Source organism: Pelophylax lessonae (assembly GCF_965119305.1).
Source record: "Pelophylax lessonae genome assembly, chromosome: 2".
In the NCBI taxonomy this organism is placed as follows: domain Eukaryota; kingdom Metazoa; phylum Chordata; class Amphibia; order Anura; family Ranidae; genus Pelophylax; species Pelophylax lessonae.
In genome coordinates this window covers 488,296,907-488,324,039 of record NC_138769.1, presented here as the reverse complement: position 1 = coordinate 488,324,039, position 27,133 = coordinate 488,296,907, and the positions used below count along the sequence as shown (strand labels likewise).

The 27,133-nt window shown below is 44.4% G+C and overlaps 1 protein-coding gene across 7 annotated transcripts in view; it reads right to left on the bottom strand.

The window, feature by feature from the left end:
- Positions 1–27,133, bottom strand: part of DOCK9 (dedicator of cytokinesis 9) — a 490,995-nt gene that overhangs the window by 275,720 nt on the left and 188,142 nt on the right. For all 7 annotated transcript variants that reach the window (XM_082245713.1, XM_082245711.1, XM_082245714.1 and 4 more), the window contains exon 4: positions 9,565–9,647. In XM_082245713.1, the coding sequence (XP_082101839.1) occupies positions 9,565–9,647 (83 nt within the window). The remainder of the gene's footprint in view (positions 1–9,564; positions 9,648–27,133) is intronic.

Genomic DNA, 27,133 nt, shown 5'->3' with positions numbered 1-27,133 from the left:
CATGAGGACTTTTGCTTTGATGATTACAATCACTAGGTGGGGATAACTATACAGATATGGGCCATACACACTATAAGATTTTCTGAAGACTTTTTCCTTCAGACTTACCAAAACCATATAATATGAGGTCAAACCTAAACACTTTCAATTTGTATGCAATCTGGCAGGCCCTTGCACTACATAGAAAATGTAAATCTGAAGGAAATCTAACCACGAAAGTTGGATAGTGTGTATCCAGCTATAGGGGCTTCTGGTTTTTCTATTAAATTTTCCATCTGTATAATTTTTTTCACATCAATAAGTCAACTCTTCAGGTCGTTCTAAACCTCACATTAAATATGAACAAAGCACATCCCTCTATAGCGTGTACTTGTCTCACACTAATGGTTTCGTCTACTAAAACTGGAGAGTACATAATCTGGTGCAGCTATGCACGGTAACCAATCAGCTTCTAACTTTAGTTTGTTCAGTTAAGCTTTGACATAAAAAAAAAACCTAGAAGCTAATTGGTTTCTATGCAGAGTTGCACCAGATATTGCGCTCTCTAGTTTTAGTAAAACAATCCCAAGTGTCATTTCTGTCTGCTGCTTGGTTCCTCTACTATCTGCATGAATCATTTCTGACAAGTTTTCCTGTTGATACCAAGAGAAAAAAGGTGAAAGGGGAGGAAGCTTTAAATCAGGCATGTCCAACCTGTGGCCAGGGGGCCGCATGCGGCCCGGAACCACAGGCAATGCGGCCCACTGCCCCCTGGCAATTTTTTATTTTTTGCTGGGGAGGAAGGAAGTCGAGTTGGGGGTATGGCCACAGCAGCTTCCAACTAATGGTTGGCAGAGGCTGCCTCGGACGGAGGGGATCATCCACTAGTTGTGTTAAATTAGTGCTGGGGGGGGGGGCACGGGAAGGGCGCAGCAGTGTTTTATTACTTATATACCTTAACTATAGTATATATTTTAAATGCGGCCCGAGAAAATTTCTTTACACTCAATGTGGCCCAGAGAAGCCAAAAGGTTGGACACTCATGCTTTAAATGATTAACATCCTCTGCACTGTTCCTATGTGAAGGGGTGTGCGTCCCATCCCTCCAATCAGCTGTGAGAACTCAATTTCAGGTCTCCGCCCCCATTTTCTGACAGCTTTGACAAGCTTTTTAAATTCTGATATGAATGCGAGTATGATGCCCCGTACACACGTGCAGATTATCTGAAGACTTTTGTCTGCAGACTTACCAAAACCATATAATATGAGGTCAAACCTAAACACTTTCAATTTGTATGCAATCCGGCAGGCCCTTGCACTACATAGAAAAGGTAAATCTGAAGACAAAAGTCTTCAGATAATCTGCACGTGTGTACGGGGCATGAGTCTCGCGCTGTCTTGAGGATTTATTGGTGAGGATGCCCTTAATGCTGCGTGTACCAATTCTGTAAACCATACAGTAAAAAGGCTGGGTGGGGGGGGGGGGGGGGGGAGTAGGGGAGTACCGCGCTTCAGGGAGGTAATATTAAATAAATATGTGAATAGTGGTGTAATATATATATATAAATCAGAATAAATAAATAGCTGTGATAGTGCTCAAATAATTTGTGATGTCTTCTAAACAAATCAATATGAATCTCCAATCAAACGGTAGGTCTTAAAGTAATCAGTAAACCATAATAGATCTATACATTTAAAGTGCAACAATGCTTATCCAGTTAATGACCAAAAAGGTGCTTAAAATGGTATCTCTATTGTTATACGGTGATTAAAAAATATATACTCATATAAGTGACAATACAGTGTTCAGTGCTCAAAACAATCACAGGTGAATAATTTGGTGTATTTCACTGTTTGCAAATCAAGTGCTTCCAATGTCTATAAAGTGCTTTATGTGTCCCAAGCAAACAAAAATTCACGGGAGGTATTCTTCCTTTTTCAGGTGTTTCAGTCTTATAACTCCACCTCTCACCGTGTAAATCTATGGGGTGCTTCTTCTTAGTGCTCTTTACCCAGTGCTGTATCTAGGCCTAGGCCTAGGGCGGCACTTTGCGGGGGGGCGGCAAAAAAGCCGCCCCCCCCCCCCCCGCACGAAACCCCCCCCCCAACCCGTCCTCCCGAGTCCCGGCCGGGTACCGGCAACGTTCTGTATCCTTCCGCCCTCCACCGCCCGTCGCACACAAGCAGTCCCAGGCGGCCGGCGGCTTGAAGAAAAAAACAGACTTTTCACTTGCGGCTCGCCTTTCACTTCAGCTGCTGAAGGGTGGCGACGGCGGCAACGGCGGCGTACTTTGCCAGGGGGGAGGGAGGGGAGGGACAGTGCCACCCCCATAGATGCTGCCGGTAAATTCTCCGCCCACCCTCCTCCGCGCGGCCGCCATCCCTGCACATCCCTGCCCTGGGCTGCCCTGCACACAGTTTTGGACGAAGAGGAGAGAGACAGCAGGGGATGGAGTCCACAGAGCAGAGGAGAACCCAGGAACCCCCAGGCCAGGACAGCAGGAGCCAGGAGCCGAGCAGCAGGTACTGTAAAAATAACCTAACTGTGCTGCAGCTGTGCATTGATTGCAGTACATTTTAACAGAATGTGAACTGTTTAATGATGTTGCATTGTGATTTCATCAAGTGTTTCATGCATGCTGAAATCAATGAAAAATCATTAAACAGTTTACATTCTGTGAAAGTACTGTAAAAAAAATGTAAAAAAAAAAATAAAACTAAAAAAAAAAAAAAAAAAAAAAAAAAAAAATGTACTTCAAAGTATGCTCTAACTATTACTACGCTGCCTGTATCTTGGCCTAGGCCGACAAGGCCCAGGCCGATGGCTGTTCTAGGGATTTTTTGCAGGCCCCCCACACAAAAAAGCCCCTCCATGACCTGTCCCATGCTGCCTCCCACCGCCACAAGCTCCACATTACTCAAAATAACTGGAGCGGATAAGATGCATAAATATGAGATAAATAAAATCACATCCATAAGAGTCCATAAAGTCCATTAATAAAGTGCATAGAGCATTTCAAGGTGCATTCATGAGGAGTCCAAAGTGCAATCATGCAGGATTAATGGTATGAATTATAGGACCACCCTTGCTTGCCACCACCTTCAGTGCCAGGACAGGTGGTGGCAAGCAAGGGTGGTCCTATAATTCACACCATTAATCCTGCATGATCGCACTTTGGACTCCTCATGAATGCACCTTGAAATGCTCTATGCACTTTATTAATGGACTTTATGGACTCTTATGGATGGGATTTTATTTATCTCATATTTATGCATCTTATCAGATCCAGTTATTTTGAGTAATCACATTGTATTGGCACTTGGCAGTGTGTTATAGTGGGAGGTCATCACCATCCCTGCGCTACTGAAATTCCAGTTAAAGAGCCAGTTCTTTTTTGGTGAATTTTATTTTACATACAGGAATGGGCGTGGTTTACAGACGACAGGGCGGGTCTTAAACAGGAAGGGGTGTGGTCTTGACAGGAAGGGGTGGGTCATAGTTAAATTAGGGGGTGCACGAGATTAGTCAGGCCTAAGGCAGCACAAAACCTAAATACACCACTGTCTTTACCCCTATGGGTGTGCTAGCCGCTCACCTCAAGATTTCAGATAATGCGCCTCTTTTCTAGATGGCTATGCCAATCCTCTCCTCTCCTTCCTGTATCTACGATAGGGGGGTGGTGGTCAGCCTCTTTTATATGGATCAGGGTGAATGCCCTCCGGAGCTCCCACGAATCTCAAAATAAGGGGCCCATATAGTATAGTATCGCTAAACTTTAGACGTTTATTAGAATAAAATATATCAACTCACATACAACAGAAGTATTCTTAGCCTTAAGCCGGTTACAAACACCCACGGACCTTACTTCTGCATTCAATACGTCACCTCCGGTGCTCTGCCCTACATATTACATCACGTCCGCTGACGTGACTTCTTCAGGGGATCATTTGCATACGCAAGTGACGTGTCTTTAAAGTACTGGAGCCGGATGCATCTAGATCGCCATTTTCTAATAATACACCAAGAAAATGGTGATCTAGATACATCTATATTATTCTGTAAAAGCCAATTAACCCTACTCTGTGCCTTCTTTAATTAAAGCATGCCTATTCCCCCCCAAAACGTTAAAACAAATTTCCTGCTGAGCCCGTGGAGATGCATGCAAACACATTACAGTTTAACTCTTACCACAACTTCTTAAAACATTGGATTTTTTTATATTTTTACTTCTACCTCTCCAGAGACACTGGTGACATAGCCAGTGCCTCCTAAATTATATTAAGCCTTGGGTTTACATGATAAATATTATAGGACAGTACAAGCAGTCCCTGGATTACCAACAAGAAAGGGACTTGTAGGTTTGTTCTCAAGTCGAATTTGTAAGTCTGAACAGGTAAATTTTTTAAGTTTAGCTCCAGCCAGAAGAATAATTTTTAAGTTTTTTGGATAGCATAGGGATGGGTTACCACCTCTGCACCATTTGTTTTGCTGTCTGTGCCCCTGTTCAGAAGATTTCACCTCACTTTCTGTCCCAATTACAACCGGATTTTGAACATTATGGGTTGTGGTGGAAACAAGGATTGGAGATAAAGCTTCAGTGGAGACACCTTTTTCCCCCATGAGAACTCTTACAGGAGTGAATTTCGCTTTCTGTTGTCTCCCTCCGTTTGCAAGTTGGAGTCGTTTGTAAGTCAGAGGTTTGTAACCCGGGGACCGCCTGTATGCCACCCTGGGATTTATGAGGGAATCTACTCTGCTGGTTTAGAATCAATCAATACAAAAAGTGATATTCAATTTCAGGTATGTGATGAGCCTGATATAACTTTGCACCTATCAAGAAATTATAAGGCAGTCTTGCTCTCTGTTGGACTTTTAGATTTATTTTTTTTGGAAGAGCCATGAGTTCAACAGGGGCAGCAAAATAATTAGGAATCATGGTGAAGAAAAATACCATTGGAGTTCTCAAAAACATAAGAAGCCAACAGCATAAGTTTGGCCATCAAGCTATCAGTAGTAAATATCACTTTTCAGTGACCTGATCCTATAAATCTGCATGCAGAGACAGTGAAAGCTAACAGCAACTGGTAGAACTCTGTTATAAACATTAATACATTCTGAGTAAACCAAGGAGCAACTAGAATGTTGATAATTCTGGTCAGTTCTATACATTAATACTGGAAGAACGTCAACATCCACAGATTACTAATTTGCCTGGTTCCACAGATCTAATGTGGCCTTGGAAAGCAACATTCCTGCAACATAACTTATGCCAAAGCACTCCAACACATGGCAGGAAACAGCAGTTGTTGGAGGGGTTATTGTTTCTGCAACAAAAATGCAGGAAATAGTTCCTGGAATACAACCATTTGGACCACAACTTGCCCATAAAGAAAAACCATTCCTTCTTCCACAATTTAGCATACCAAAAAAAAAAAGAAAGCAAGTATTAAAGCACAGCACAACCAGAAGCTATGACAAAAAACAAATTTCATATACTGTAACTACGCATAGATTATACCGGCAGCATTACAGCTACACGGCTCAGTCTATATTCCACTTTCCGTACGTCTATAGAAATTGCCCCTAGCTATACAGAGTATTTTGCCTAATGTAGGGTTTCGTAGAAGAGAATATGCTCACTGTGCCACTGATAACTGCATGTTTCATAAAGAATACTGTGTAATATTAGTAACCAGACAAAACAGTTGAGCTTTCACATGGGGCTATGGAATTCACAGCTTTATCCCATGGCACTGCATTGCTAATCTGATTTAATGCACAAAGTATAAAACTGATGGATAATCTAGATAATAAAAAAAAATGTTAAGACGGTATCTATGTTTTTTTAGAACAAGTGTTCTAAAATTAGCAGAATATAAAAATATCATAAACAAGCCTGTCTTCATAATTATTTATAGCTACACAAAAATCATTTCAAGGACAAAACAGGATTAAAGCCTGGAGGAATTCCATGGGACATGGAGTTGTATTGTAGAGGCCTGCCATTGATTAGTGTTTAATTGTATATTTCTAGGTTTTGCAAGAGCATACTGTAAAATGGAAACTGTCTCCATAATGGAATGGGCAAAGTAATTTCCCTGCTGATGTTCTATGACACCATGCAACTGGCAGAGATAATAACGAAAAGATTTTAAAGACCCATTGCTTACATTTAATAAAAAAGGGACTAAAGGGAAATAAGCACAAGAAAAATATCTAACCATGGCATACACTCCAAAAGAATCACCTCTATGGAGAACTAATTTTCTCAGTATAGAATACTTTTTACACGTTCTGACAAGTGGAAGTGTTAGGATGGAATGATTTTCTATACTGGGAAGTGTTAATATTTAGGAGAGCCATCACTAGCTCGCATAGTTTTATACCATTTTGTAAAGAGAGAGAAAATGGTTACAGCCAATTTTTAAACAGTATTCCTTTAATGTGAACCTGATTTGGCCTAAAACATTTCTATGCAAAAGTGCAGGACTAAGTCTAAGCCCCACCCTAAAGCAGGGCACCACAAATCCCAGACACCAGGTGGCCATTGCAACTAGAAATTGCGTCCTGGTGCCTGAGCTACTGTCAACTCATTCACTGCTGACACCAGGTGGCAAACTCCAAGCTGAGTGGGTCTCCAAGGTGATCCCTATCCCAAAGGGGCTGAGCCTTCTATCTTCTGGGGTGTGCTTGGCCGAGCGTTGTAGCTGAATGGACGGAAATTGAGTGTGTCCCCTGTCCAAGAAGCAGATCAGATGTTGGGGGAGGGGCCTTTGCGGCGGTACGCAGCTCTGTCTCAGTCGGGCAGTGTGGGCTGTCAGCGCTATGCTGTCAGAGTGATTGGAGATTGGGCTGGGGGTGGGCGGAGCATCGCCGCTAAGGGCTACATGACGAGCGCCACGGGGACAAATCGGCTGTTCCACATACGCTGTGCTCCGCTGGCTATGTATCCTGGGTTCCGCTTACCCATCTGCAGGTCAAGGACTGGCATAGTGGGCGCTGCTGGGAAGAGGGGAGGGAGCAGAGTGGATACATGTCCCCTTATTGTTGCTGACCCAGAAATTATGTGTATGATGTCACTTCCAGGTCCCAGTTGACAGTTTCCCTGGCCATCACGGCTGGGAAAGAATGTAATGCAGTGCGATCTGCATTGCATTACATTCAGTGGAGCCCTGGGGAGACATGTAGAGTCTATTTTAGACCCTGAAAGTCTTATTTAGGAGAACCAGTCACCAAAAAAACAAAAAAACAAATAGGGGACTTTGTGATGAAAAAAAAAAAGTCAAGCTAAAATCTTTTTTTTTTCGTTGTAAAAATGTAAAGTTCCACCCAAGCACATGAAATCCACCCACCCTAAAAAAAAAATTGAGGCCTACCCACTCCCACATCTGTGCATGCATTAGGCACCTACGCCTGAAAATATCAACTGTGATACACGTTACATATCACAGCGAAGGCCGGAATGAGAGCAATAATTCCAGCACCATACCTCCTCTGTAAAGGCTAAATTAAGCTTTGTTAGAAAAAAAAAAAAAAAAAAACTGGCTCCTAATTTTTTTAGCTGACTCCTAGATTTAAAGCAAATTTATCAAGCCCTGTCCTAGAGAACCCATAAAATCCATTGCCAAGTAAACCTGTGCTTTGCCAATGCTAGGTAAATCCAACAGGTTAACTTAATGGCCATATTTCCCAGTAAAATATGCTCACATTCCCTACACTTCCCCCCTCCTCAGTTCAGTCTCCTGGAATGAACAAATATACCTGTTACTTCCAGATATAGAGAGCTTGTGCCAGCATTGGTACTTTGTATCTGCGGCACCAAACACAAGGAAGAAGGTTCATATACTTTTGCCTGACTAGTTTCTTACACAGAGCTTCCACTCTTCTTTTCAAGCTGCCAAACAGAGCGGCAATGGAGCAAAAGGAAGGTAGCAATGTGTAGCTATGTAGGGCAACAGGTTACGTGAATTTGGTCACTATACCCTGCCTGGGCATAGCTAGGGTTCTTGTTAAAGCGGCGCTCCAGCCTCAAAATAAACTTTGCCCCATCTGCTTGCTGTACATTACCTGAAAAAGAATTGGATAATAATATTTTTTTTATTCACTTACCTTGTTTTTGAAGAAAAAATACTTACCTCCCTTCAACTTCCTCCCTCTGCGGCCGCGGCCCGCGCCGTTACTTCCTTCTTGCATTGACTCCTGGGAGCTGAGCGTCATCGCTCCCAGGAGTCAATGCGCCTGCACCGGCCCTGCTCGTCACTTCCGCTGCACGTGCGGCATTCCCTGCTGAACAGCTTCTGGGCATGCCCAGAAGCTGTGCAAAGATGACGCAACTGCACCGGAAGTGACGAGCAGGGCCGGGGCAGGGCATTCTGGGACTCCAACGTCACCGAAGAGGACGCTCCGGCTTCAGCTGCCCACACCCGAGATGGCAGCGCTGGACAAGACATTTTCAAGATAAGTATTTCTTCTAAAAGGTAAGTGAAACAGGGGACAGTTCAGAGACTATCGTTGCTTAAATGCATAAGGCCTGACTGTCCCGGGGGTATTTTTATCTAAATAAAAATTTTGAGGCCGGAACTCCGCTTTAAGACTCCCAACCTCCTGACCATCCAAACCCTATCATTGGCTGGTTAAATGCCAGAACCTTAGTGGGTAGGAGGGGCTATGCAATTTGCCAGTTGAATAGCAGAGGGCATGATTAATCTCAGCATGGGCAGAAGTCAAGGCCCCATGTACAACCTGCAAAGGAAATCTAAGGGAGCTAGAGATGGACACAGATTGACTTGATGACTAACGCCAGGTACAGAATATTAAAAGTTGGCCTGTTAAGTAGGAGCTTGACACATTTTGATGTGTGTGCAGCTTTCTTTGTTCAACAAAATGTCGGTCATTATACTGCCTTCTGCCAAACAGTCCTAGCAATCAAGCATTCAAGCAGCCACTGCTGCTGATCAGTGTATTCTGATGTAAAGGAGGGAAGTCTCCTCTGTCAGAATACAATAGCACTCCGGTTGTGTGGATGCAGGAATCTTTTTTTTTTTTTTTTATAATGCTTAACCCACTTTGTAGAACAAAAAAAAAAAAAAGTTACAATGTGTGTACCCAGCCTAACATCAGCATTTCAGTATGTTGTAAAATTCAAGACATTCTGGATATATCAAATTCACACTGACTCCTCAAAAACCCTAGACTAAAAATACATATCCCTTACAGTGACCAGCACAATGTAATAATAGCAAATGATCAAAATAAGACTTACATTTGTCCTATAGTACACTTCCCACAATTTCATCACCTCCTAGGTGATATAGCAAAATAATCAAAATTATCATCAATTACGGTAGTCTGCTACCATCCACTTTTCCATTATAACATTAAATTGTGATTCACCAGTAGTGATCGATAAGTTACATGTCATACCCTGTAAATCGTTTTGGCCATAAGCCGCAGAACTGCAATACAGCACAGGAAAAGAAGCCTTTTTTGTACAATTTTGCCCAAGCAGATCACACCTATACTCCATAGCACAACAGCATGCTCACAACTTTAACAGGTAAAAGCGGTCATAGGGTAGCACTTACTTTGGAAGTTGCCGGAAATCTCCTGAATACTCCTCGTACTTGTAAGTGACAACATGCCAGTCAGAGTTGTATGTTTTGATGCACTAAGATAATAAAAAAAAATAAATAAAAAAGTAAAAAAACTGCTATTACCAATGACAGGCAACATGCGTGACATGAATATATAAACAATGCTGTCAATACTCAACCCTTCTCTGCTTTAGGATGGTGACTTGATACTAACACAAAAATGTTAACTAAAAAGTTAAATATGTGATTTGCCAAGAATAGCTGCTGTATCTAAAACACCCCTAAAAATTGTGAAACAATATGAAAATCATGAAATCCCAAGACCCCCACCTGGTATATTGCTGCTCAATCAATTCTAGAGTTATATAGCGCTATATATATATATATGTGTGTAACAATGCTCACTGTAACTGAAATGTGCAGGTTTACTAATGAATTATCATAGTTAACCTTTATTGCAAGAAGTTCCTTTTCTCTGCCACAAGATGGAGCTTTACGAACTCTGATTAATCATAAATTAAGAGGACTGCATTTAGAGAGTTGTGGTTCCAGCCAGAAAGAACTCCGGTGTTAAACCAACCCAAAAGGACTTGTAAGACCAGCCTGCTTTTGTATGGGAGGGGTTTAATAAATAAGAAAACCTAGGAAGCCAGAGGGGAGTCTGGGAAAGGAGACTGGTGTGTGATGAAGTGCAGGCCCTATCTGGAAGAGAGAAAGGGTGAAAGATACAGGAGAAGAATGTGCTTTACAGTAGAGACAGTGCCTGTTCGTTCTGGAGAACCGGTGTAGCTGCTGCCATCTGCCAAGACAAGTCTGCGTCCATCTCACTGTGTGCGGGAGCAAGCGATCATCCTGAGGCCTAGTGCTGGAGACCCATACCTGCTGATTTCTGCTGCGACGCTGCTGAGTCTATCTAAAAGCTATTGCTGTATTGCAGAGGTACTGCTGCCTGAATACTGCAGAGGTACATCTGGAATCGTTTCATCTTAAAGAGGACCCCGTTCATCACCGAAGGAGACCTACTGCTACAAATACTGTGCTGTTGGTGAGTGGAATATTAATCATTTGCGTCACACTGACTGACCCTGTAGTGAAATCCATTGCAAGACAAACCGCACTACCCCTCTTAAAGTCACCAACTATCCTTTGATATTCTGCAACAATCCTGCGGTTTAGAATTTTAACTCTGAACATCCAAGATACATCTCATTATATACTCATTATATTAAGCCTCTTCTTGGACACTTTGCCACTCAGTGCCCTTGGGAACTCAGTGTTCGACAACCATTTCTTTATTACAGAAAACATTTTTTTTCTTTAATTTGAAGAGCTCCAACATGGCTGGTCGAAGATTTACTTTGAAGACTGCATTAGAGCGCTTGTTACCCTGTTTAGTCAAGAGATTATAGTCATTTAACTGTCATTGCATTGTAGCCTAGGCCCTAGCCTCCTCACTATAAGTGATTCTAGGCGACTTGGTCATTGTTCTATTGATACAATATTTACCGTCGCTTTATGTTGTTCATTTCCAGTGGGGAAAGCTACAGTTTATGCAGCTTTATCAAAACCTAAGGAGGCACTCATACTGCATTGACTGATATTTGAAACTGTATATGCTAAAACATGTACTGCATTGTGATTTCCTGTTATTTTTGACTACTCATATTCCTAATATAACTTTTCATACTCCAAGGTCTCAAATCTCATTTCAGGGTGACCCTGAGGCATTTACCAAACCTTGTCAATTTGTGTCTGTTGACGAGTATACCCAAGGTGTCAGAGGTGTAGAGCTCAAGGTAAGAACAGAGGACAAAATTCAACCAGCGGGGGGTAGCGACACACACACACACACACACACACTATATATATATATATATATATATATATATATATATATATATATATATACACACACACACACACACACACACACACACACACATATTATATATATATATATATATGGAACAGACCAAAAGTTTGGACACACCTTCTCATTCAAAGAGTTTTCTTAATTTTCATTACTATGACAATTTTAGAGTCACACTTCAAGAAGTAGTCACCTGAAATGGTCTTCCAACAGTCTTGAAAGAGTTCCCAGAGATGCTTAGCACTTGTTGGCCCTTTTGCCTTCACTCTGCGGTCCAGCTCACCCCAAACCATCTCGATTGGGTTCAGGTCTGGTGACTGTGGAGGCCAGGTCATCTAGCGCAGCACCCCATCACTCTCCTTCGTGGTCAAATAGCCCTTACACAGCCTGGAGGTGTGTTTGGGGTCATTGTCCTGTTGAAAAATAAATGATGGTCCAACTAAACGCAAACCGGATGGAATAGCATGCCGCTGCAAGATGCTGTGGTAGCCATGCTGGTTCAGTATGCCTTCAATTTTGAATAAATCCCCAACAGTGTCACCAGCAAAGCACCCCCACACCATCACACCTCCTCCATGCTTCACGGTGGGAACCAGGTATGTAGAGTCCATCCGTTCACCTTCTCTGCGCCGCACAAAGACACAGTGGTTGGAACCAAAGATCTCAAATTTGGACTCATCAGACCAAAGCACAGATTTCCACTGGTCTAATGTCCATTCCTTGTGTTCTTTAGCCCAAACAAGTCTCTTGTGCTTGTTGCCTTTCTTTAGCAGTGGTTTCCTAGCAGATATTCTGCCATGAAGGCCTGATTCACACTGTCTCCTCTTAACAGTTGTTCTAGAGATGTGTCTGCTGCTAGAACTCCGTGTGCCATTGACCTGGTCTCTAATCTGAGCTGCTGTTAACCTGCGATTTCTGAGGCTGGTGACTCGGATGAACTTATCCTCCGCAGCAGAGGTGACTCTTGGTCTTCCTTTCCTGGGGCGGTCCGCATGTGAGCCAGTTTCTTTGTAGCGCTTGATGGTTTTTGTGACTGCACTTGGGGACACTCAAAGTTTTCCCAATTTTTCGGACTGACTGACCGACCTTCATTTCTTAAAGTAATGATGGCCACTCGTTTTCCTGTACTTAGCTGCTTTTTCTTGCCATAATACAAATTCTAACAGTCTATTCAGTAGGACTATCAGCTGTGTATCCACCTGACCTCTGCACAACACAACTGATGGTCCCAACCCCATTTATAAGGCAAGAAATCACACTTATTAAACCTGACAGGGCACACCTGTGAAGTGAAAACCATTTCAGGTGACTACCTCTTGAAGTGTGACTCTACAATTTTCATAGTCATGAAAATAAAGAAAAAACTCTTTGAATGATGAGGTGTGTCCAAACTTTTGGTCTGAACTGTATATATATACACACACACACACAAAGTATTTCAGAAAACTGAGTACACCCCTCACATTTTTGGAAATATTTTATTATACCTTTTCATGTGACAGCACTGAAGAAATGACACTTTGCTACAATGTAAAGTAGTGAGTGTACAGCTTGTATAACAGTGTAAATTTGCTGTCCCCTCAAAATAACTCAACACAAAATATTGATACTTTGGGCCCAATTTGGACATTTTGACTTAGAGGTGTACTCAATTTTGTTACTAGCGGTTTAGACATTAATGGCTGTGTGTTGAGCTATTTTGAGGGGACAGCAAATTTACACTGTTATACAAGCTGTACACTCACTACTTTACATTGTAGCAAAGTGTCATTTCTTCAGTGTTGTAACATGAAAAGATATAATAAAATATTTACAAAAATGTGGGGTGTACTCACTTTTGTGAGATACTGTATATATCACAAACGCACACACACAAAAGAAAAAAACTCAATCGGATTCCTACTGTATGAAATTGTTTAGCAATTGTACTGTCTGTCCTTATGCTGTAAAGAACTGCGTAAACTGTTGGCGCTATATAAATCATGTATAAATAGAATATTATAAATAAATCTCTAAGTCTATAAATTACCTAAACGTAAAATACAGTGTTCATGTATTAAAACATGTACACCAATACTGCAGTGAAAAATTAAGAACAGGTTAAAATGGCAATTCAAGGTTAATTTCCCCCATCTATTGCTTTTGAAATTGCCAGAAATCTTCACTATAAATTATAGTGTGCAAAAAGTGGTGAGGCGTGTCAGGATGTTGACGGGCATATTGTAACCCCCAAATTTTCCACTTCTTAACAAGTGATTGAAAACCATTGACTGGCAAATTCAAGTCTTTCGACATCTTTTGATAATGTTTTCCATCTTCAAAGTCGTAAAGTTCCATTACCTTGTTATACAGGTTCTTTTCTGCTCCCCATGGCTCAGTATCAAGCCTGCTCAGTGCATCCAAACTCATTGAAAAATTATACACAGACACTAATTGCAATTTAACCACTTGCCACCTTATCGCATACCTGGTATGTCATTTGATTTCAATTGGTTGTACTGGGGTGATGCGTGCAACTGTACCCTTTTTTAGAGCCGATAGTCGGCTATCCTTGTAATAACTGGAAAAGCTACCTAGCTGCTCGGTTATTATTACGAGCAGCGGGTGGGGACACGCCCCCTCCAACCCCCTTCCCAGGAGACCCGAGCTACTAGCCGGCAAGTCCACCAGCTAGTCAGAGACACAAAGAAAGCTGGGATCAGCTTTGATCGGGTCGTCGCTATTGTAACCCGGAAGCAATGATATGATATCACTTCCGGTTTACCGGCATCTTAACGGCGCCATTTTTTTTTTTTTTTTTTAAAGTATTCAAAAACGCTGACCTTGGTGTTATGAATGCTTTCAAGGGCAAAGGAGGGAATTGGGGTCTTATAGAACCCAGATCCCTCCATAAAGAGTACCTGTTACCTGCCTATTGCGGTCACAAGGATACTTACATTCCTTGTGATAGCAATAAAAATGATAGATTTTTTTTTATAAAGCAACAAAATAAAAAAATGAAAGAAATTATTAAAAAAAATATATATATTTAAAGGCCCCGAACCAAAGGCAACGTGCGCGTCGGTCCCGCACACAAACCACGATCGTCCCACATGTGAGGTATCCCTGCAAACATTGGATCACGGGCAGTAATTCTAGAACTAGACCCCCTCTGTATATCTAAAGTGGTAACCTGTAAGAGCTTTTAAAGCGTCGCCTATGGAGAGTAAAATTTATGTAGTTTGTTGCCGTTGTGCAGGCGTGCGCAATTTTAAAGCATGACATGTTTGGTATCTATTTACTTAGCTTCACACCATCCTTTATATTTTACAAACAAATTGGGTTATGTATTGTGTTTTTTGGCATTAAAATATAAAAGTGTATTTTTTACCTAAAAACTGAGTTTGAAAAACCGCTGCGCGAATCCTGTAAAAAGTTGCAAAACCCACCAACCTATTCTCGAGGGCCTCTGCTTTAAAAATATGTTTGGGGGTTCCAACTAATTTTCTGGCAAAAAAGAAAAATAAAGATTTTCAGATGGAAACAAAAAGTGGCAGAAAATGCCTAGCCTACAAGTGGTTAAAAAGCCACAGATGTGGGAATTTAACTTCTAATAGCCATTTTAACCTGTGTATGTCACATGTGTGTATGTCACATGTGTGCCTGTACCAAGGCCAAATATTTCAGGGTATGTAAACTTTTGATCAGGGCCATTTGGGCGATTTCAGTTATTATTATTTAAAGAGGAGCCAAACAACTGATCCTAAATGGATTCATGTGTTTACGACCTTTAAATAAACATTTTTTTTGACATGATCAGTCATGCTTTTTATTATCCATGCCACAATTTCAGGATTTCTACCAGGGTATGCAAACATTTGACAACAACTTTATGTATATACAAATACATACCTGTACACACACATTTGCAATATGCTGTGTGAACCTATGGTACCTGGTCTCAGTCTAAGGCCTTTGCAAACTCGCCAAGAAGCTTTTCCTCCTGGCAGCAACATTTTGCCAGAAAAAATTTCTGACACTTGTAAAAGTGCATAACACATTTAGGCAGAATTTTAATCAGCATCAAGTGCTTTGACGTTAACTTATATCATTGACTTACCATAAAACTAATTTCTCTGATGTTCATTGACGGACACAGTTCTTGGTATTCAGAACCATTGGGTTATACTGCCCCCTACAGGAGTAGGACACTAAGCAGAAAAATATTCTGGCTACACCCATTGGCAGTCCCAGGGGGTATAGTCCTTCTCTTTGTAACAAAACTGAGTGTCTATAGCAAGCAGTGTCAGGAGAATAATAACTCCACAGAGGAATGGGTGCTGTTTCCATTAATTAACAACAAACAAATGGATTTTACAGTAAGTGAAAAATCCCATTTTCTCTTTCGTTCATTGACAGACACAGCTCCTGGTAATAACCATTGGGACGTCCTAAAGCAGTGTTAAACATGAGGGGTGGGAACAACCAAATTCCCAAGGCTAAACATTAGCTCAACCAAACCACTGGAGCCCACCTGATAAAAACAAGACACCCTCAAAGAGGATCAGGTCCACTTAAACAGCAGCCAGCAAAACCTTGCAGCCAAAGGATGAATTTGCAAATGCCAACACATCCACTTTATAAAGCCCAGGAGGCACTGAGCTCCCTAGTAGAGTGTGCCTTGACAGGTAAAGGAGGAACCTGATCCCTGATGGAATAGGCCTGAACCACCGTCTGTCCAGTCCATCTGGAAATGGTTGCAGAGGAAGCAGACAAGAGTCTGACTTCCTAAAAGACTCCGTAGCTGCCAGGTACACCATAATTGCCCGGACCACATCCAAGGCATGCAAGGCAATTTCCTTCGCATGTCTAGGTCTGGGACACAGGGAAGGCAACATAATGTCTTCAGTCAAATGAAAATCAGAGACAACCTTTGGAAGGAAAGACATACAGGGGCGAAGAACCACCTTATCCCTGTGAACAACCAGATAGGGTGAACGACAGGATAACGCCCCCAGTTCCAACATCCTGCACGAAGAGGTGATAACCACCAAAAAGGCCACCTTCTGGGACAGTGTAAGCACGGTAATCTCCAGAATATTTGCTAACGGAGGCTTCTGTAGAGCTGAAAGCACCAAATTGAGATCCAAAGGTGGCAACGGGGCCGGCACTAGAGGAACCAAATGTCGGACACCTTGAAGAAAGGTACACACCAGGGAGTATATGGCCGAATGTCTTGGAAGAAGACCACGAATGCCGACACCTGGCCCTTAATGGTACTCAAGGCCAACTTCTGTTCAACCCCCCCGTTGAAGAAAGTTGAAGATCGGAGCAACCGAGAAGGAGCAAGGATGAACACAAAGCGACTCACACAACGCAATGTACATCTTCCACGAACTATGGCAGATCTTCCTAGAAGAAGATTCAGATAAACCCCTATCTTTCGGCACCTGCCGTTCAACAGCTAAGCCATCAAAGTCAGCGACTGTAAAGCAGAATGGAAGATCGGTCCTTGGGACAGCAGATTCTCCCTGAGAGGAAGCTCCCAAGGAACGTCTGGACCAGCTGCACCAGATCGGCATACCAAGCCCGACGAGGCCAGTCCGGAGCCACTAAGATGACCGGAATCCCTTCTGCCTCAATCCTGAGTAGAAGTCTGGGCAGAAGCTTGAGAGGAGGGAAGGCGTAAATCAGCCAACACTGACCCCACGGGGCCACCAGCACGTCTGTGGCTTCAGCCAGAGGATCCCTTGACCGAGCCAAAAACCTCTGCACCTTTCTGTTGAGCCGAGGTGCCCGTTTCCCAGGAGAAGTGCCGGAGAACGAATCCACCATATCAGGGACTCCCTCGTCCCTTGACTCAGCCGGATCTGATTGTCCAGAGACTGCGGAGTCTTGTCCCATTTGATCAGAATCTCCCTTTGCAGGGACATCATATGGAACTGTGCAAATGGAACCACCTCGAAGTAGACACCATCAGGCCCAGCACTCGCATGCAAACCTAGAGGGACGACCATCTGTTGCAGCCTGCATTTTATGGAGTTTCTCCAGAGGAAGGAACACTCTGGCTAAGGCCAGAGCCAGAGTCAGGCCCAGATAGTCCAGCTTTGTGGACTTCTGAAAATTCAGAATCCAGCCGAACACCGTCCGGCTGGATTCTGTATACGAAAACCATTCATACTGTGATCTCCAGGTTTTCCACCAGAGCAGAGGGAGACTCTGCTCACAGAAGGAGATCATCCAGGAAGCCCAGTACCTTGGTCCCCCGTTGGTGAAGCAAAGCCGGTGTTCCGTGAGAATTACCTACCCGTGAGAAAAACCTACCCTTGTCACTTCCGGTTGCACGGGCACTGTGTGTAATGCGGCGTTTACATTAAAACAGCTGTGCTGCAATACGAGTCATCTCCACTCCTATCCCTGTCACTTCCCTGATCTCGGCAACTAAATATAAAAGCGGCGGCGGGTGTATGAAAAGATAAACCACGGAGCCTAGAGCCGCATTTATATTTACTAGCAGAGATGAGGGAAGTCACAGGACAGGAGCGGAGATGACTCATATTGCAGCCGCGATGTTTTAATGTAACCGCCGCGTGGGTAGGTTTTTTCCACGGAACACAGTGAGAATTTCATACTAGTGCGCATGCGCACTAGTCTGCTCCTCAACTCTTCCATTGCGTATCCGGGGCTGTGAGCATGTGCACTGCTGCGCTGCTCAGCTGTTCCTGGCCGGAAGTGACGAGGGTAGGTTTTTCTAACGGGGTAGGTAATTCTAACCTTACACTGGTACCGGGGCCAACACTTTTGTGAAGAGCCGAGGAGCAGCGGCGAGACCAAAGGGTAATGCCACAAACCGATAATACTCCTCTCCCACAGCAAAGCGAAGAAAACGCTGGTGACTGGCATATATTGGAATGTGAAGTTAGACATCCTTGATGTTGACAGAGGTGAGGAAATCTCCATGACGCAGGGATGCCACCACTGTTCGAATGGATTCCATTGTGAACTTCTGTACCAGCACAAAGCAGTTTAGCGCCTTGAGGTCCAGGATTGGACGCACTTTGCCTTCCTTCCTGGGGACTGTTAACAGGTTTGAGTAAAAATGCTTCAAACGTTCCTTAGTCGGAACTGGGACAATCACAACTTGAAGGAACAGGTCTTGTACGGCCATAACACACGCTCTGTAAGAGGTACGGGGACAGGCGCAAGTTGGAAGGAAAGAACCTTGCCGGGGGACAATAGCGAAACTCGATCTTGTAGCTGGACCGAATGACTTTGTGGACCCACTTTGGTCTTGCACTAGGCAAGTCCACAAGTCCAGAAACCAGCGAAGACACCCCCCAACCTCCAATATGGGTGAGGGTGCACCGTCATGCTGAAGGAGCCTTATTCACAGGTCTAGAGAAGCCCAATCTTGGCTTGCCAGACCAGATTTGTTTTGATCCTCATGAAGAGGATCTGAAAGGTTTCCAGCCCTGATCAGTCGGCCCTGATGGATGAAAAAAACTTCTTATGAGCTGGGGGACCCACATCTATGATGAGGTTCCTTGCACTTAGTAGCCTGCGGAAGAAAGGTACTCTCCCCCGCGCGCCCCCCCCCCCCCCCCGGTGAGACCTTTAATGATGTCATCCAGGGTAGCTCCAAACAGGCGATCTCCTTGGAAAGGAAGATCAGTCAAGGCCTGACCTGCAGACCAGCACTTAAGCCAAAAGACAGACATGCCGAAGGACCACTGCCAAAACAGAGAGACGAACCATCAGTGGAGCCGCATCCAAAGAGGCATCACATATAAACTGCTGCCCCTGGAATAGCTGGTCCACCAGTTGGTAAAGGCAGGGTGGAGCTGTACCCTCTCAAGTTCACGTCGTAAGAGCTTAGCCTTCTAGGTCATAATTTGTGACACTAGGGCAATGGTGAATACCGGCTTCATTGCCGAACCAGCCAGAGTGTACATATTGCGGGTCACAGTATCCGCCTTCCGGTCAGCCGAATCCTTAAAAGGTCGGGGATTCTTCAACCAGAATCATGGTTGCCTTGTTCAATCTGGAAACTGGAGGGTCCACCACCAGTGGCAAAATTAATTTCTTAAGAAGGGGCTGCTCATAGGGGTAATGCCTAGTAAAGCGATTCGGAACCCCACGGGGACGCTTTGGTTGTCCCTACTCTTTAGCGACAACTCCTAAAATAGGCAGGGAAAGGAAATTCCTTTGCCACTCTAGATGGCTTATGAGTGCCAAAGGGTACCTGCGCCTCCATTGCAGCTTCAGCTACGTCCTCCATCTTTAGGGTCTCACGCACAGATACAATCAGTGCATCCACCAGCACCTTTTTGTGCGCGGTCACTATAAGAGGATTCCAAGTGCATGGTTGCAGACCCAGCAGGGTGACCTACGTCCGCAGCGGCAGAGTCAGATTCAGGATCTGATGAAGCAGATGAGGCATGGGAAGGCGGGGGGCACTTTTTGCTAGCCTGTCACCCGCAAGCCACCTTCATCTGGGACACAAGGGACTCCAGGACTGCCATTAGTGCATGGATGAAGGTTTGGGACCCGGAGGGCGCCACAGCCTCAGAGAGGGGATCAGGTGGGGAAATGTGCTCCAAAGACTCCCATGAGTTACCAGTGGGACCCCACAAAAGGTGTAAAAACACTGCTAAGGGACAACCCCCACCGTGCTGGCAGCACCACCTGGTAGCCAGGCACAAGAACAAGCGATCCTCAGCAGAGAGGGAGATGACCCCACCAGACTCACCACCCACAGAAACAAGCACCTGCAGCCACCATGATAATGCACTACACATGCAGCAATCAGGAAGTAAAATCATCCAGGAGTCAGCACCAGGGGATGAGGAGGCATTCCCACCCACAAAATTGCCACCCACAGGACTCCACTGTCATGGCTGCCGCTATTTGTAATAGCAACCCACAGCAAAATAACCGCCATACTACACAAACATAGCCGCAGTGTATAGGAATACACAGGCTACAACAAAATGGCGGCACCACAAGGTATACAGGGACTCGGGAGGGAAACCAGGCCTCAGGGACAGATCCAGGCAGGATGGGGGGCCCTGACAGGAGCCCCCATCAGGTACAACATTCCCCGCAGAGTCGATAAACAGATTGTTGGTGGCGCAGACCACCCGGACCCCATCGCTAGTAGAGGCCCTACCCCCACCCCAGGAACAGTGGCCAGACCACCCAAACAACCCCAGCATATGTGGAGTGGAGGGGAGGGTAGGGGTGGGAGTGCCTGCGGGAAGGAGGTACCCACTTCCCACCCCAAAACTTTTCAGGGGCAGAGGGGAGACAGCTACTCACCATACCAGGAACCAGGTGGTCACCGCTCCAGACAGAACCCCTCTCCAGCGGAATGAGGGGGGGGGGGCGCTGAAGGCCAGGAGGAACGCTGTGACTCAAGCCGGGACCCATTCGTATTCGACCTCTCGAGACGTTTAACTCGGTCATCCCCCGTTTAGTGTGGCTATGTCGCGGCCGACCTAGTGTGGAGCTGAGGTCTGCGCTCGCTCGCTGACAAGACTGGGGTGACCACTGGGTCTAGTTATCCAGCCTGTCGCCCAGTCCGGCAGTTGATAGTAGATCTCACAGGAAAAATCCAAGAGAAAAAATTTCAATTTAAAAAAGAAAAAATTTTGCCAGGACCAAAAATCCAAGCAAGGAACTAGGTCCTTACTCCTGACTAGGCAGAAAAAGTGGCTAAAGCAGAGAGAGGGAGCATACCCCCTGGGACTGCCCATGGGTGTAGCCAGAATTATTTTCTGCTTAGTGTCCTACTCCTCTAGAAGGGGCAGTATAGCCCAATGGTTATGAATATCAGGAGCTGTGTCCGTCAATAAACGAAAGAGAAAATCAGTTATTCTGGCCACTAAAATAATTGTGTGTTTGGAAGCGCCAAGCGTTTTTTCTGACAAATCTCTGCTGTTCCTGAACAAGCAGTGGAATTTTTTCCTGCCACTAAACTTCTCTAAAAGCCTGTGTGTGCAGACACATAGGCTAACTTACAGTGTTTAGAGGCGGAGAAAAAAAATCCTAGGAGCAGCTGAAAAAACGTCCAGCAAGCACGAGGCCTAAAAAAAGATAAAAAGCAAACACAAAAAGGTACAGGTGTGATGTCAATTTTTGGATCGAAAAACAACTGGCACAACACCAGGAGAAGGCTTTGTGTTTGAGTGCTGTTCTATTTTCAACCTAAACAGTATCCTTTTATGCTCTGCACACGGATACATATTATTAGTATCACACAAAGTTTTCTGGAATCATTAAGGGTACGTGAAGGGGATTTTAGCACTTTATTATGGTTAAACGTGTATACAGTGCTAGGTGTGTACTGAAATAATCCATCACAAGGCAAAACAAAAGTGGCGCCACAGTTCTTGAACCGGAAGTGTGAAATAATAAGCCTTCCAAATATGCACACAAGCTGACATAACAAAATTGCTTGTCACATGTGCCTGCCAAGACAAAATATTAGCAACTCTAGAATCATATCTTTCAAGTTGAATTTTAATACTAATAAAAATTTGAAATAAAACCTTATTTCACACTTTATTTTAGGCCCACTAACAGAATCACTGGGTCTCTAAGCAATGCAAGGCGATTATGGCAGGTGGGATATACTCCAGTATAAGCCGACTTTTTCAGCATGTTTTTTTATACTGAAAAAGCCCCCCTCAGCTTATACTCGAGTCATGGTCTCAATTATCTTTTAAAAATGGCGCCGCCCGGCGCCAACACTTTCCCGAGCATCACGGTGCAAGCGCAGTGACGTGTTGGCGCCGGGCGGCGCCATTTTTAAATGCAAGCGCCTCACCGACAGGTAAGCTAGACTCCTCCGCAGCCCCTGCATTTCCTCATGCAGTGCTGCGGGCATGGTACAGGACATTCTCCTTTACCATGCCCGCAGCACTGCATCTCCTGTGCCATGCCAGAACCATCTCCTGTGCCATGCCAGAACCATCTCCTGTGCCATGCCAGAACCATCTCCTGTGCCATGCCAGAACCATCTCCTGTGCCATCTCCTGTACCATGCCCACAGCCCTGCATCTCCTGTACCATGCCCGCAGACACTGTTTTGTGTCTCGTTGTGGTCCAGTTGGGCACAGTAGCTGCTGCATTTCCCACCCTAGGCTAATACTTGAGTCAGTTTTCCCACTTTTTTGTGGTAAAATTAGGTGCTTCGGCTTATATTTGGGTCGGCTTATACTTGAGTATATACGGTATATAGCTTCCTACAAGACAAAAAAATGAAATCACTCTCTCAGTACTCTTCTCAAAAGCCCCCAGTCCTGATGCAAGAAATGGGCAGGCTTTTTGGAGAAGTCATGCAAATATCCACATGTATTGATCGGTGGATCGGAGTCTGGTGGAATGAGCATTCCTTTACACAGGCTGCGCTAGGTAATGCTCACATGTATTGCTGAGCTTTCAAGAGTGAAAGAAATGAAATCCATTGAATGGAAGGAGTAGGTCAGGGACAGTAACGTTGGGGAGGAATGGCCTAGTTGATGCTGGACATCATCAAGCCAGGAAATGAGGAGCCTGTACAGTTGAGAAAGATCTGAAGGTAAGGCTGCAGTTCAGCTTTGAAATATACACCAATCAGCCATAACAATCTGACTATTGACAGGTAGAGGGAAAAGCAATGGTTATTTCACTATAATAGCATCTGAAAGTGGATGGGATATATTAGATAGCAAATGAACATGTAAGCAGAAAAATAATTGACAAGTGTAAGGATTTGAGTGACTTTGACAAGCGGCAAATTGTAATGTCTAGACGACTGGGTCAAAGCAGCTATAAAACTGCAGCTCTTGCGGGAGCTTCCTGGTTTGCAGTGGTCAGGACCTACCAAAATTGGCCCAAGAAAGCAAGACCGGCAAAACAGCGACAGGTTCATGGTTTGCCAAGGCTCACTGATGCATGTGAAGAGTGAAATTTGGCCTGCGTAGTCTGATCCAATAGAAGAGCTACAAGTAGCAGATTAGCATCTGTACTGGATCACGAAGAAATGGAAGAAGGCCGCCTGGTCCTATGAATTAAAAGTGGTTTGAGAAACCCAACAATTCCTTTAAGATGTTGACTTGGCCTCCAAATTCTCCAGGTCTCAATCCAATCAAGCATCTGTAGGATGTGCTGGAAAAACAAGTCTGACCCATGGAGCTCCCACCTCACAATTTACAGGACTTATAGAATCTGCTGACAGTTTGGTGCCAGATACTACATCAAACCTTCAGAGGTCTAGGGAAGTCCGTGCCTTGAGGGGCTATGGGGGGCAGGGGAATTATAATGTTATGGCTGAGATAGATGGATAGATTGATATACACAAACACACACGAGGGGCATTTAAAAGGTTTCTGCACACACACACACACACACACAACACACACACCACACACACACCACACACACACACACAACACACACACCACACCACGAGCCAGCAAAAAAAGTTAGGAGCCAGTTTTTTTTTTTTAACTTACAAAGTTCGATGTCCTGATCTCCCTGCTGTTCCTCGCTGACACTGGCTACAGCTAGAGTTTGCACCTCATCCCTTTAAACCCTAACACATACGAATTACACCGGTTCTGAGGCTAATTTAATGCAGATCAAGCACTGAGTTTAATTACCACCTTAATCAGCCACAGAACCTGTGTAATTATGTGTTTGGGTTTAAAGGGATGAGGTGGAAACTCTAGCTGTAGCCAGTGTCAGTGCTTGCTTGTTATGTATTCGGTCTGACCAGACTTCTGGGGTTGAGCACCCCACCCTCCCACACCTGTACTCTATCAGTGTCCACTAGCAAGCAGATATAGGAGGAGTCCCTTATAGTGCAGTTGCACATCTCTCCCAGTAAGGAGCAAGTATCTCCAATGGTTAGAGAGGTTGGATTCATCCTTTTTAAGGATAGTGTAGGACCCACTGACAATGGGGTACTTTGATGTAGTGGTGGGCTTGAGCATGATATGGCCATATGGTGGGACCAAATCCCCATTTTTATTTATTGATTGCCTTTATATTTGATATCCATTTCTTTTGCATGTGTGCGCTATTCTCTGTAAACATGCATGTTGCTTGTTTCGTAGATGCACCAGCGTTAGAAATGCATGTTCAGGGTGAGACCCCCCTCCCCCCAGCGCTTGCTTTGTTTGCTCAGCATGGAACAGCAGGGAGCGCCCATGTATGTGCCCCTAACGTGGAACAGGCTCGATGATGTACAGTATCTGACAAAAGTGAGACACCCCTCACATTTTTGTAAATATTTTATTGTATCTTTTCATGTGACAGCACTGAAGAAATGACACTTTGCTACAATGTAAAGTAGTGAGTTTACAACTTTTATAACAGTGTAAAATTTGCTGTCCCTTCAAAATAACTCAACACACAACCATTAATGTCTAAACTGCCGTCAACAAACAAAAGTGAGTACACCCCTAAGTCAAAATGTCCAAATTGGGCCCAAAGTGTCAATATTTTGTGTGGACGCCATTATTTTCCAACACTGCCTTAAGCCTCTTGGGCATGGAGTTCACCTGAGCTTCACAGGTTGCCACTGGAGTCCTCTTACACTCTTCCATGATGACATCACTGAGCTGGTGGATGTTAGAGACCTTGCACTCCACCTTCCGTTTGAGGATGCCCCACAGATGCTCAATAGGGTTTAGGTCTGGAGACATGCTTGGCCAGTCAATTACCTTGACCACTGCCTTGCTAAAGAAGCTGAGGGTAATCTTGGAGGTGTGTTTGGGGGTCGTTGTGTTGGAATACTGCCCTGCGGCCCAGACTCCGAAGGGAGGGGATCATGCTCTGCTTCAGTATGTCACAGTACATGTTGTCATTCATGGTTCACTCAATGAGCTGTAGCTCCCCAGTGTCGGCAGCGCTCATGCAGCTCCAGACCATGACACTCCCACCACCATGCTTGACTGTAGGCAAGACACACTTGTCTTTGTACTCCTCACCTGGTTGCCGCCACACATGCTTGACACCATCTGAACCAAATACGTTTATCTTGGTCTTGTCAGACCAAAGGACATGGTTCCAGTAATCCATATCCTCCGTCTACTTGTCTTCAGCAAACTGTTTGCAGGCTTTCTTGTGCATCATCTTTATAAGAGGCTTCTATCTGGGATGACAGCCATGCACACCAATTTAATGCAGTGTATGGTATTAGCACTGACAGGCTGTGTTGTCACATGAAAAGTTTTAATAAAATATTTACAAAAATGTGAGGGGTGTACTCACTTCTGTGAGATACTGTACATGTATTTTACCCAACCTGCTCGTACCACCCGCCTGCAGTAAATGAACTGTGGGCGAGAAGGCAGCAGTTATAATAATTATAAGAGGGAAGTTGTGCTGCATTTTTAAAAATGGATTTTTGTAAAATCTTACCGTAAAAACCTTTTCTCTTAGCTCATTGACAGACGTAGTCCTCGGTGATACAGCACCTTCGGGTTATGTTGCCTCCGCAGGAGTAGGACTAGACAGGAAATAAAATGCTCTGGCCACACCCTAGGGGCAGTCCCCGAGGGTATATCCTCTCTCTCTCTGCCCCAGCAAATCAGTTATGTCACAAAAGCAGTGTTTAGAGAATTTAACCCAACCCAACTCAAAAACAGAGGGGCGGGTACTACGTCTGTCAATGAGCTAAGAGAAAAGGATTTTACGGTAAGATTTTACAAAAATCCATTTTTCTCTATCGCTCATTGACAGACGTAGTCCTCGGTGATACAGCACCTTCGGGACGTCCCAGAGCAGTATCACAAATGAGGGGTGGGAAAATGGAAATCAAATCCAAATCTAGAAGGCCCAACCGGTGCCAACTAGAAGTTTACAATGCTCATCCTTAATGATGAGACTCAACAAAAATCTTTCAACAGAAAAAAACCCTCGAGGTAGACCACCGGTCTCCTCAAATTGCGGCCTGCAAAACCTTGCGGCCAAATGAGGCATCGGCCGATGCCATCACATCAATTTTATAAAATTTTGTAAAGGTATGTACCGACGACCAGGTGGCCGCCTTACATACCTGGACCACTGACGCCTGATGGCAAAAAGCCCAAGAAGTACTGAGCGCTCGAGTGGAGTGCGCCCTAACAGGGAACGGAGGACTCTGACCCTTAATAGAATAAGCCTGTACCACCGTCTGTCTAATCCATTTGGCAATAGTCGCGGCAGATGCAGGCAACCCCTTTCTGGGGCCATCCGTGATCACAAAAAGTGAATCCGTCTTACGGAACGATTCCGTAGCCTTCAGGTATACCCTGATTGCCCGAACCACATCCAAGGAATGCAACGCATGTTCCCGATGATGATTGGGCTGAGGACACAAGGAAGGTAGTACAATATCTTCATTCAGATGAAAATCTGAAACCACCTTTGGAAGAAAGGATGGCTTAGGATGAAGTATTACCTTATCCCTATGAATCACCAAGTATGGGGACTGGCAGGATAAAGCAGCCAGTTCTGACACCCTGCGTGCAGAAGTGATAGCCACCAAGAAGGCCACCTTCTGGGATAAAGTAAGCAAGGGAATCTCCCTGATGTTTTCAAAAGGAGGTTTCTGTAGAACCGACAAAACCAAATTAAGGTCCCAGGGCGGTAAGGGCGCGCGGACTGGTGGAGCCAGGTGCCGCACCCCCTGGATGAAATTCCGCACCAAGGACTTGGTAGCTAAAGGTTTCTGAAAGAAGA